At 45.4% G+C, this 13440-nt stretch overlaps 1 protein-coding gene across 1 annotated transcript in view; it reads left to right on the forward strand.

The window, feature by feature from the left end:
• The window catches only part of LOC126320178 (cytochrome P450 315a1, mitochondrial), a 135060-nt gene that overhangs the window by 90791 nt on the left and 30829 nt on the right, over positions 1–13440 (forward strand). The window contains exons 3-4 of the mRNA XM_049993763.1: positions 4517–4723; positions 9119–9255. Coding sequence (XP_049849720.1) covers positions 4517–4723; positions 9119–9255 — 344 coding nt within the window. The remainder of the gene's footprint in view (positions 1–4516; positions 4724–9118; positions 9256–13440) is intronic.

Genomic DNA, 13440 nt, shown 5'->3' on the forward strand with positions numbered 1-13440 from the left:
CACTTTCCCAGAGGGTACTCGAATCATTTATTTCCTTTTTCGAAGGCAGCAGTGCAATCTAGCGTGCACACACGCCATTGAGCATCATTCCCATTGACCAATTGCTGTTACCCCATATGCTTGTCTCTTTCGTCCTGAATATCGTACAGCGAGCAGAATACTGCGAGACTACTATTGTGTCTTGGCTAAAGTTTATGTAGAGCTCTAAGAGTTTGGTGACGTCAATTCCTATAGCTTCACGTTAAGAAGAAGTGTAACACAAAATAAGTAATGCAATATTTTGGGAACATGCTAAGAGAGGTTGAGCCAATGAGAGTCGAGAATTCCCTTACGACACAAGCAGCACTTCCGAGACGCCATATTGTACACATCGTTTTCAGTTGTTTGGTGGGTTTTATATCATAACTTACACCTTATGAGTTTACGCTGCTTCTAAACACCAGAACACTGACGATCTCTCGACAATGGGTCGTTATTTGTAGGATTTGTTGTAGTAAAATGACGACAAACGACATACTGGAGGTGGAAGAAATTTTGTTTTTAGTTATTTTTGTAATATAACTCGCGTGATATTGAAGTCAATGTCACATTAAAGATTCATCAAAAACCAATCGTTTTTAGTATCACTCGTTATTATTAAATGGCAGTTAATAAAGTAGTGGCCAATAAAGGCTATAGAAGATTGTAACATTTGTTGAAGAAGCTGAATTTAATGTGTTGTTGTTGTGGTCTTCAGTCCTGAGACTGCTTTGGTACAGCTCTCCATGCTACTCTATCCTGTGCAAGCTTCATCATCTCTGCGTAACTACTGCACCCTACATCCTTCTGAATCTGCTTAGTGTATTTATCTCTTGGTCTCCCTCTACGGTCTTTACTTTCCACGCTGCCCTACAATACTAAATGGGTGATCCCTTGATGCCTCAGAACTTGTCCTACCAACCGATCCCTTCTTCTACTCAAGTTGTGCTACAAACTCCTTTTCTCCCCAATTATTTTCAGTACCATCTCATTAGTTATGTGATTTACCCAGCCGGTCGCGGTGGCAGTGCGGTTCTAGCGCTGCAGTCCGGAACCGCGGGACTGCTACGGTCGCAGGTTCGAATCCTGCCTCGGGCATGGATGTGTGTGATGTCCTTAGGTTAGTTAGGTTTAAGTAGTTCTAAGTTCTAGGTGAATGATGACCTCAGAAGTGAAGTCCCATAGTGCTTCGAGCCATTTGAACAATTTTTCACAGCTACCAACATTTATTTTACAAAACTAGCATCACATTTCGAAAGCTTCTAATCTCTTCGTGTCCAAACTATTTATCGTCCATGTTTCACTTCCATACATGGCTACACTCCATACAAATACTTTCAGAAACGACTTCCTGACACTTAAATCTACACTCGATGTTAACAAATTTCTCTTCTTCAGAAACGCTTTCCTTGTGATTGCCAGTCTACTTTTAAATCCTCTCTACTTCGACCATCATCAGTTTTTGGCTCCCCAAATAGCAAAACTCCTTTACTACTTTAAGTGTCTCTTTTACTAATTCAATACCCTCAGCATCACCCGATTTCATTCGATTACGTTTCGTTATCCTCGTTTTGCTTTTGTTGATGTTAATCTTATATCCTCCTTTGAAGACACTGTCCATTCCGTTCAACTGCTCGTCCAGGTCCTTTCTGTATCTGACAGAGTTACAATGTCATCGGCGAATCTCAAAGTTTTTGTTTCTTTTCCATGGACTTTAATACCTACTCTGAATTTTTCTTTTGTTTCCTTCAGTGCTTGCTCAATGTACAAATTGAACAACATCGGGGAGAGGCTACAACCCTGTCTCACTCCCTTTCCGACCACTGCTTCCCTTTCATGTCTCTCGACTCTTATAACTGCCATCTGGTTTCTGTACAAATTGCAAATAGCCTTTCGCTCCCTGTATTTTACCCCAGCCACCTTCAAAATTTGAAAGAGAGTATTGCAGCCAACATTGCCAAAAGCTTTCTCTAAGTCTACAAATGCTAGAAACGTAGGTTTGCCTTTCTTTAATCTTTGTTCTAAAATAAGTCGTAAGGTCAGTATTGCCTCACGTGTTCTAACATTTCTACGGAATCCAAACTGATCTTCCCCGAGGTCGGCTTCTACCAGTTTTCCCATTCGTCTTTAAAGAATTCGCGTTAGTATTTTGCAGCCGTGACTTACGAAACTGATAGTTCGGTAATGTTGACATCTGTCAACACCTGCTTTTTGTGGGATTGGAATTATTATATTCTTCTTGAAGTCTGAGGGTATTTCGCCTGTCTCAAACATCATAACCAATAGATTGTGCTCAGAGTCCACACCTGCCCCTGGAAATGTCTTACAATTTAAAACCCGGTTCCTCTTCCATGTATACAACCTTCATTTATGATTCTTGAACCAAGTTTTTGCTATGATTAAGTTAAGCTCTGTGCAAATTTCTATCAGACGGCTTCCTCTTTCATTTCTTACCTCAATCCATATTCACCTATATTTCCTTCCCTCCCTTTTCTTACTCTCGAATTCCAGTCAGCCATGACTACTAAATTTTCGTGTCCCTTCTCTATCTGAATAATTTGTTTTATCTCATCATACATTTCATCAATTTCTTCATCATCAGCAGAGCTAGTTGGCATATGAAGTTGTACTACTGTAGTTCGCATGGACTTCATGTGTATCGTGGTCACAAAAGAATGTAGCTGGTAGAAATGCCGCCTTTTGCATCAATGTGCTTTTTGGTATATCCAATTCTTTTTTTCTCATTCGGTTTTTCGACTTTCTTATACAGGGTGTTACAAAAGGGTTCGGCCAAACTTTCAGGAAACATTCCTCTCACACAAATAAAGAAAAGATGTTATGTGGACATGTGTCCGGAAACGCTAAATTCCCTTGTTAGAGCTCATTTTAGTTTCGTTAGTATGTACGGTACTTCCTCGATTCACCACCAGTTGGTCCAATTGAAGGAAGGTAATGTTCACTTCGGTGCTTTTGTTGACATGCGACTCATTGCTCTACAGTACCAGCATCAAGCACATCAGTACGTAGCATCAACAGGTTAGTGTTCATCACGAACGTGGTTTTGCAGTCAGTGCAATGTTTACAAATGCGGAGTTGGCAGATGCCCATTTGATGTATGCATTAGCTCGGGGAAATAGCCGTGGCGCGGTACGTTTGTATCGAGACAGATTTCCAGAACGAAGGTGTACCTACAGGAAGACGTTCGAAGCCATTGATCGGCGTCTTAGGGAACACGGGACATTCCAGCCTATGACGCGCGACTGGGGAAGACCTAGAACGACGAGGACACCTGCAATGGACGAGGCAATTCTTCGTGCAGTTGACAATAACCCTAATGTCTGCGTCAGAGAAGTTGCTGCTGTACAAGGTAAGGTTGACCACGTCACTGTATGGAGAGTGCTACGGGAGAACCAGTTGTTTCTGTACCATGTACAGCGTGTGCAGGCACTATCAGCAGCTGATTCGCCTCCACGAGTACACTTCTGCGAATGGTTCATCCAACAATGTGTCAATCCTCATTTCAGTCCAAATGTTCCCTTTACGGATAGGGCTTCATTCCAACGTGATCAAATTGTAGATTTTCACAATCAACATGAGTGGGCTGACGAGAATCCGTACGCAATTGTGCAATCACGTCATTAACACAGATTTTCTGTGAACGTTTGGGCAGGCATTGTTAGTGATGTCTTGATTTGGCCCCATGTTCTTCCACCTATGCTCAATGGAGCACGTTATCATGATTTCATACGGGATACTCTACCTCTGCTGCTAGAACATGTGCCTTTACAAATACGACACAACATGTGATTCATGCACGATGGAGCTAATGCGCATTTCAGTCGAAGTGTTCGTACGCTTCTCAACAACAGATTCGGTGACCGATGGATTGGCAGAGGCGGACCAATTCCGTGGCCTCCACGCTTTCCTGACCTCAACCCTCTTGACTTTCATTTATGGGGGCATTTGAAAGCTCTTGTCTACGCAACCCCGGTACCAAATGTAGAGACTCTTCGTGCTCGTATTGTGGACGGCTGTGATACAATACGCCATTCTCCAGGGCTGCATCAGCGCATCAGGGATTCCATGCGACGGAGGGTGGATGTATGTGTCCTCGCTAACGGAAGATATTTTGAACATTTCCTGTAACAAAGTGTTTGAAGTCACGCTGGTACGTTCTGTTGCTCTGTGTTTCCATTCCATGATTAATGTGATTTGAAGAGAAGTAATAAAATGAGCTCTAACATGGAAAGTAAGCGTTTCCGGACACATGTCCACATAACATATTTTCTTTCTTTGTGTGTTAGGAATGTTTCCTGAAAGTTTGGCCGTACCTTTTTGTAACGCCCTGTAGAAATATTTTCTCTAGTATTGAATGTTAGGTAACTGTAAGTGTAGTACTGTCAGGAGCGGCGCGTCCAGTGTGAGAACGGCGGACGTGCTTTGATCCTCGGCCACGCCGTGCACAGTGTCTGTGGTGACTCGTGCTGTGTGCCTGCAGTGCTGGTGGCGGTGCTGCTGGGGCAGAGGCAGTACTCGGCGATGCGCTCGGAGCTGCGGGCGCCGACGCAGCAGCTGGCGGCGGCCGTGCACCGCGTCTTCGGCGAGTCTGCGCGCCTCTCTCTGCTGCCGGCGCGGCTGGCGCGGCTGCTGCGCCTGCCCGCCTGGAGGGACTTCGTGGACGCCGTCGGCGCCGCCCTCACTCAGGGTGAGTCGCCGACGCCCTCTAGCCGGGGCTCACGGCTCTCACTGCTGTGGCCTACTACGCACCACGTGAAATACCTTGTGCCTTCTTCTTCTTCCCCTTTCTTTCTTTGCAGTTGTTGCTCATCTCTTCCCTGTACTCTTCTCCCTTCTTCTCTCTATCCTCACCTGTCAATTTCTTTGTTTTTTCCTGGAAGCCCTTGAAACATCTTATTTCTGCTATGAACTTTTCTCTTTCTCCTATTTCTCCCTCCATTATACACCACTGGCCACTCAAGTTGCTACAGCAATAAGAAATGCAGATGATAAACGGGTAATCACAGGACAAATATATTAATATGTTATACTAGAACTGACGTGTGATGACATTTACACGCAATCTGGGTGCATAGATCCTGAGAAATCAGTACCCAGAACAACCACCTCTGACCATAATAGCGTCCTTGATACGCCTGGGCATTGAGTCAAACAAAGCTTGGATGGCGTGTACGTGCAGCTTCAACACGATATCACAGTTCATAAAGAGTAGTGACTGGCGTATTGTGACGAGCCAGTTGCTCGGTCACCATTGACCAGACATTTTCAATTGGTGAGAGATCTGAAGAATGTGCTGGTCAGGGCAGCAATCGAACATTTTCTGTATCCAGAAAGGAACCTACAGAGCCTGCAACATGCGGTCGTCCATTGTCCTGATAGAATGTAGGGTTTGGCAGGCATCGAATGAAGGGTAGAATCACGTGTTGTACCACATCTGAAATGTAACGTCCACTGTTCAAAGTGCCGTCAATGCGAACAAGAGCTGACCGGGTCGTGTAACCAATGGCACCCCATACCATCACGCCGGGAGATACGCCAGTATGGCGATGACGAATACACGCTTCCAATGTGCGTCGACCGCGATGTCGCCTAACACTTATGCGACCATCAAGATGCTGTAAAGAGAACCTGGATTCATCCGAAGAAATGACGTTTTGCCATTCGTGCAGCCAGGTTCGTCGTTGAGTACACCATCGCAGGCACTCCTGTCTGTGATGCAGGGTCAAGGGTAACCGCAGCCATGGTCTCCCAGCTGATAGTCCATGCTGCTGCAAACGTCGTCGAACTGTTCGTGCAGATGGTTGTTGTCTTGGAAACTTCCCCATCTGTTGACTCAGGGATCGGGACGTGGCTGCACGATACGTTACAGCCGTGCGGATAAGATGCCTGTCATCTCGACTGCTAGTGATACGAGACCGTTGGGATCCAGCACGGCGTTCCGTATTACCCTCCTGAAACCACCGATTCCATACTCTGCTAACAGTCATTGGATCTCGACCAACGAGAGGAGCAATGTAGCGATACGACAAACCGCAATCGCGACAGGCTATCATCCGATCTTTATCAAAGTCGGAAACGTGATGGTACGCATTTCTCCTCCTTACACGAGGCATCACAACAAAGTTTCACCAGGCAACGCCGGACAACTGCTGTTTGTGTATGAGAAATCGGTTGGACTCTCTCCACATGCCAGCACGTTGTAGGTGTTGCCATCGGCGCCTACCTTGTGTGAATGCTCTGAAAAGCTAATCATTTGCATATCACAGCATCTCCTTCCTGTCGGTTAAATTTCGCGTCTGTAGCACGTCATCTTCGTGGGGTAGCACTTTTAATGGCCAGTAATGTATCTGTTTCTCTCAGATCTCCTTTAACTTCTTCAATCCGTGTCATTGACGATTTGGGTTTCTTTCACAAAAGTTAGGAATTTGATTTTTTTATCCTCATTTCACCTATCCATTGTAGATGTCCGTAAAATACAACGCATGGTTCTGTCATTGTGTCTGATATTCATTTTGCTCTTTCCAAAAGTTACTCCGGTTTTATATTGCAAATATTAGCGGCACCAGAAAGTACTGTTGTTTCTGCGCATTTCGATATTCATTTGTCATTTCTTAGGTCGATGTTTTCTTCAAAAGTTGTGCCGTAGACATTTTAAGATTAGGGTAATTTAAGATTACTTGGAACATCGTTCCAGAAAAAACAGCGCTCTATTAATATAACTTATTTAATTAACACAGTCATGATCTCATTTTTGTTAATTTTTGTTTTTTAGATCATTATTTTTGATCTTCTAAGAGATCATCGTCAGATAATGACAGCAGGAATCATGGGAGTGGAGCAGGTCTCTCCATGTTCGTGTAGAGAGCAAGACGCTAGCATGGACGGACTCGCTCCACGCCAGCGATCCCTACTGTCATCAAGCAATGTAGATCTAATGACGAACTCTTACAAACTCAAAAACCGGTCACCTAAAAGACAAAAATTAATAACTCAAATGTGATAATGACTGTGGTTATTAAATAAGTTAGTCATGTGTTTACTCATAAATAATAAAGTTCATTTATCAGTTTATGGTGAAACACCTAGCCAAATACCAGAAATGTTACATATCTGGCATCATATCCTTTTTGAGTGTCACAAGGATGGTAACATAACAGTTGCTACCAAAAACATTTGGAATGTTTATCCCAGTGCATTACACGTTCATAAATACCAAAAGTATTCTTAGTTAAAGTATCGTGACATTAGTCTTTCAAACTCGTATCAACTAGGGAGACCATCTTTACACAAAGACATGTTAACTCTTGAACTGGAACCAAATACATGTCAGACAAACGAGTAACTGTCAAACCCTCTTACCCAACACACTAACAGTTACACTTACACTTACTCTTACACTTGTTTAAGCAGCCAAGAACGTTTGCAGCAGATTGGGAAAAGAAACACAATCTAGTTGATTCCCTACATGCAACTTACTCCTTGAATGGCACAATGCAGAAGCGTTCTTATCTTTAATCACTTGATCACTGGAAATGGCAATTGCGCCCTCCAGGATAATCCAAACCGCAAAAGTCAGTGGTTCCATCTGAATCAATTGCCAGAGAGAAGAAATATTTACACCCCAAGAAACATTAGTTAACTGCAAATATCATCACTGACACAATGAACGGACCATTTGTAGTGTATCTTACAAAATGTTCTGAAACTGATGGCCTTGAAGCAGAAAGCAAGCATGACATCCACGAAGAAAAATCTGAGGCACTATAACAAACGTAGCTGGTGTGTTTCGAATCCCAAGCAGCTACAATTCTGGCAACTAATTCTATCTTCACATTCACTGGGGTGACTTTTGATAAGGCAATAGGAAATAATCAAGGGGATTCAGGTTAGGTGACCTCGCAGGTCGCAGGCGATGGAGTAGGTCCTTCACTTCCAATCCAGCGACCAGGAAATACTTGTTCCTTGTTTCCTTGCAGGTAATAACGTACATGCAAATATACAGTACAATATGCGTAAAATTATATGTATTTAAATAAGCTGGGAAACAGTAATACTAGACAAAGCGGTATACAAGTTTACTTCGATGTCCCTTGAGGTGGCTTCTCCAATCCCAGGTTTCCTACTTCAAATTGTTGAGTGGGGCATTCTCTATGTCCTGTTACATTTTTGCATGCTCTTACGAAACACCCTGTATATGCATATCGGTCCCTATCTCATGACTTTTCTCAGCTTAGTGTATTTGTGAGTGGAACAGGAAAGGAGATATCTGGTATCAGTAGAACGTACCCTCCGCCACGCACTATGCTGTATCTTGTAGGGTATGTATGTAGACTTAGAGCTGGTCGTGGCAAATTAAATGTAAAAAACTCGCTCTGGTGGACTATTATTACAACAGAATACATTTCATAAATATTATACAATAGTTTTGAACTTTACTATTTAGGTGCTGGAGGCTGGTGAGTATGACAGTTGAACTGACTCCAGTGGACATCCTGGATGTGGATTTCGGGAGGACGACGTTCCAAATGGTCGTTCGGCCATGCAAATTCGGGTTTTCTGTGACATTCGTAAATCGCTGCAGGTAATCGCTGGGATGGTACCTTTGAGAGGACACAGCCGATTTCCTTCCCCATCCTTGAAACATGCTTGTGCTCCAGAATGTGATTTTCACTCTGCAGCGGAGTGTGCGCTGATATGAAACTTACTGGCAGATTAAAACTGTGTCGGGACCTTTGCCTTTCGCGGGCAAGTGCTCTACCAGGTTGGAAGGTAGGAGACGAGGCATTGGCAGAAGTAGAGGTGTGAGGACGGGTCGTGAGTTGTGCTTGGGTAGCTCAGTTGGTAGAGCACTTGACCGCGAAAGGCAAAGGTCCCGAGTTCGAGTCTCGGTCCGGCGCACAGTTTTTATCTGCCAGGAAGTTTCATGCTTGTGCTCCGTCTCAATGGCCTCCACGTCGATGGCACGTTAATCCCTAACCTCCCTCCGTCCCTGCCTTCCTTCCTTCTGGGTTGGAAGTGGCTCGCGCTGCAGCAGAGACCTCGGCCTGGAGAGCTACGGTGACTTGGGTGTGTGGGTCGGCAGGTAACGCGCTGGTGACGCAGCTGATCCCGGCGTGCGAGGGCGGCGCCGGGCTGCTGGGGCGGCTCCTGGCCGCCGGCGTCTCCCACGACGACGCGCGCCGCCTCGTCGTCGACCTGCTGCTCGCCGCCGGAGACACCGTGAGTACTGTCCAGCTCCAGCAGCTGCGTCTGTCCGGCTGCCCACCCATCACAAATACTACAGCAGAGACATAAATCATAACAGCACACCCCAACAGAGCAATATTTCACCTACAGGCTGCCATTTTTCCACATAGGCACCACCATTCGCTATCCACTTTTGCCAACGATGAACCAGAGCCTGCATGCCGCGCATATAAGAATCGGAACCAGCTGAGGCTAATTGCTTGCTTACATCTTTGACAACAGCATCCGAGTCTTCAATATGTTGCCGGCCGTGGTGGGCGAGCGGTTCTTGGCGCTACAGTCTGGAACAGCGCTACCGCTACGGTCGCAGGTTCGAATACTGTCTCGGGCATGGGTTTGTGTGATGTCCTTAGGTTAATTAGCTTCAAGTAAGTCTGAGTTCTAGGGCACTGATGACCTCAGAAGTTAAGTCCCATAGAGCTCGGAGCCATTTGGACGAAGCCATTTTCTTGAAAATGTTCGCCAGGTACTCCATCTTTCAGAAGCCCAAATAGATGGAAGACGCTAAATTGTCACTGTACGGTGGATGTGGTAAGACAGTCCAACCAAATTCTGCAATGAGTTAGGTGGTCGCAAAACGTGTAGGGCCTGCCGTTATCAAAATTGGCCTTCTTCTCTGCACGTACCCTGGAAATTCGTGCTTGCAGTTTAGTCAGTGTCGTCTTATAGGGTGTCGAACTGACAGTTTCTCCAGGCTCCAAAAGAAACATCGCCCAGTTATCCCAGAAGACTGTGCATATCATTTTCCCTGCACACAGCTGTGTCTTGAACTACACTACTGACAATTCAAATTGCTACACCAAGAAGAAATGCATATTATAAACGGGTATTCATTGGATAAATATATTATACTATAACTGACATGTGATTACATTTTCACGCAATTTGGGTGCATAGATCCTGAGAAATCAGTACCCAGAACAACCACCTCTGGCCGTAATAACGGCCTTGATACGCCTGGGCATTGGGTCAAACAGAGCTTGGATGGCGTGTACAGGTACAGCTGCCCATGCAGCTTCAACACGATACCACAATTCATCAAGAGTAGTGACAGGCGTATTGTGACGAGCCAGTTGCTCGGCCACTATTGATCAGACGTTTTCAGTTGGTGAGAGATCTGGAGAATGTGCTGGCCAGGGCAGCAGTCGAACATTTTCTGTATCCAGAAAGGCCCGTACAGGACCTGCAACAATCGGTCGTGCATTATCCTGCTGAAATGTAGGGTTTCGCAGGGATCGAAGGAAGGATAGAGCCATGGGTCGTAACACATCTGAAATGTAACGTCCACTGTTCAAAGTGCCGTCAATGCGAACAAGAGGTGACAGAGACGTGTAACCAATGGCGCCCCGGCGATACGCCAGTATGGCATGAATACACGCTTCCAATGTGCGTTCACCGCGATGTCGCCAAACATGGATGCGACCATCATGATGCTGTAAACAGAACCTCGATTCATCCGAAAAAATGACGTTTTACTATTCGTGCACTCAGGCTCGTCGGTGAGTACACCATCGCAGGCGCTCCTGTCTGTGATGCAGCGTCAAGCGTAACCGCAGCCACGGTCGCCGAGCTGATAGTCCATGCTGCTGCAAACTTCGTCGAACTGTTCGCACAGATGATTGTTCTCTTCCAAACGTCCACATCTGTTGACTCAGTGATCGAGATGTGGGTGCACGATCCGTTACAGCCGTGGGGATAAGATGCCTGTCATCTCGACTGCTAGTGATACGAGGCCGTTGAGATCCAGCACGGCGTTTCGTATTACCCTCCTGAACCCACCGGTTCCATATTGTGCTAGGAGTAATTGGATCTCGACCAATGCGAGCAGCAATGTCTCGATACGATAAACCGCAATGGTGATAGGCTACAATCCGACCTTTATCGAAGTCGGAAATGTGACGGTACGCATTTCTCCTCCTTACACGAGGCATCACAATAACGTTTCACCAGGCAACGCCGGTCAACTGTTGTTTGTGTATGAGAAATCGGTTGGAATCTTTCCTCATGCCAGCACATTGTAGGTGTCGGCACCGTCACCAACCTTGTGTGAATGCTCTGAAAAGCTAATCATTTGCATATCACAGCATTTTTTTCCTGTCGGTTAAATTTCGCGTTTGTAGCACGTCATCTTCGTGGTGTAGCAATTTTAATGGCCAGCAGTGTACTTCTTGGACGAAGAATTCACATTTCACCATTCCGTGGACTGTCGTTTGGGTGGTGACACTGCGTCTTATTTCCGGTGACCATAATTTTCAGAAAGTTGTCACTTTCAGCTTTATATTGATCCAGCAGGTCCTGACAAATTTTCATTCTATGAGGTTTTTGTTCTTCAGTAAGCGTCCGCGGGAAACATGTCGCATAACCGAGATGTTCCGACATCACTTGAAAAGCACTACAGCCGACATTCAGTGTGACACACAATTCTGTTGTCGTCATCCGCCGATCAGCACGGATGAGTTGATCCAGACGCTGTTGATTACGAGAGGCCACAGGTGTCCAGGGGCCGGCCGGGCCGCGCCTGGTCATCTACACCGTTCCCACCGCCTTCAAAATGTCGCACCCATCGCCTCACATTGCTCACGTCCATTCTGTCGTCTCCATACATCTTTAGCAAGCAAGCGTTGATCGATTTCAATCGGCACATTGTCTTCAGCAGTGGGGAATTCAACCGCACATCGCTGTTTTATACGCTCGTCCATATCAGGTTCCATTTTGTAACACTCCTCTGCTAGCGTCAACTACGGCAGGACGACGGAACCACCTGCAAAAGAAAGAGGAAGGTTCAAGCATTATCACTACACCAGCGACATCTGGCACGTTCGGAACGATGTATAAGCATACCCCGGCCACTGGCTTCATGATAGAGGTGCGGTCGGAGGGCGAGATTAGGGTGCCAATTTCCCGGATGAGACAGACGGATAAAAGCTGTGGCATCCACATGCAGCAGAATAACTTTTTATTGTTACAATTCTTAATTATATAAAGCTCATGTCAGTGAGCCAAAGTCTCTTAGAAATATCTGCTTGACATTCCCTTTTACAGGCATCATTACTTTTGACGAAGAGCAAAACTGATCTTGTAGGAGGTCAGCTGGAAGTTCGCACCTAACTAGCACTGACAGTGGGAAACCTGAATGACCTCCAGCCGCGTACCGAGTAACAAAAAGTAAGTCCCAACTAAAAATCTGTATCACACAGAGATACGAACCCGGATCTCCGACTTGTCGCTAGACATCCGAGTACCAAATCATGCAGTGCTCAAATAGAATGTTGTTACTTTATCCAAAGTACAAATGTACTGTACAGTGTTGATGGATTTCGTGGGAGAAAAGAGGAGGAAACTGGAAGAGATTACGAGGATATTAGCGTTTAGTGTCCCATCGACGACTGGGTCATTACAGACTGAGCACGAGTTCAGATCAGAGAAGGATGGGTGCGAATTCGACCGTGCTCTTTCAAAGGAACCATCGCGGCATTTGCCTGAAGCGACTTAGGGAAATCACGTAAAACCTAAATCGGAACGGCCGGACGCGGATTTGAATCGTCGTCCTCCCGAATGCGAGTACAGTGTGCTAATCACTGCGGAGAACGAAACTCCTGAGTTTGCTGAGAGTTAAACATAATGAAGAAAAGGATTATTTTCTTACACTTATGCATAAATTAACAGTTCATCTTTCTAGTGACTAAAACGCACCTGTACCTTTTTAGCACACTTTGTAGCCATTTTGCACACGAACTTTACCCGACTTACGGAAAGTGATTCGTTCGAATGCAGAATACAGAGCACCGGACCCGTGAAGAACCTGTTGGCCTTTCACGTTTGACGTCAAGCTATGGCGCACCACGTACTACGTGCTGTCGGAAATCACCTTCACTGTTTTATCAGTGCTGAGGGGATGAGGCACTATGCTGGGTGGATTATGTGCTGGACGGCACAAAAGCTGGATTTCGGACTAGATTACAGATGAGCCAGTCTAGCCATTAATCAATAGAACAGCTTCCCACGTAATAACATTCTATGGTGTCGCCAACTATCACCTAATCAAACTATCACCTTCCAGCATAACTTTAATCCTGGGTTACGCTAAAGTCAGTCTGCGTATATATCGTTTCAGAAAATAGTAAAAGTAATATCGAAGCAAAATCAACGTAGTCAGCG

Source organism: Schistocerca gregaria, chromosome 1, assembly GCF_023897955.1.
Source record: "Schistocerca gregaria isolate iqSchGreg1 chromosome 1, iqSchGreg1.2, whole genome shotgun sequence".
Lineage (NCBI taxonomy): Eukaryota > Metazoa > Arthropoda > Insecta > Orthoptera > Acrididae > Schistocerca > Schistocerca gregaria.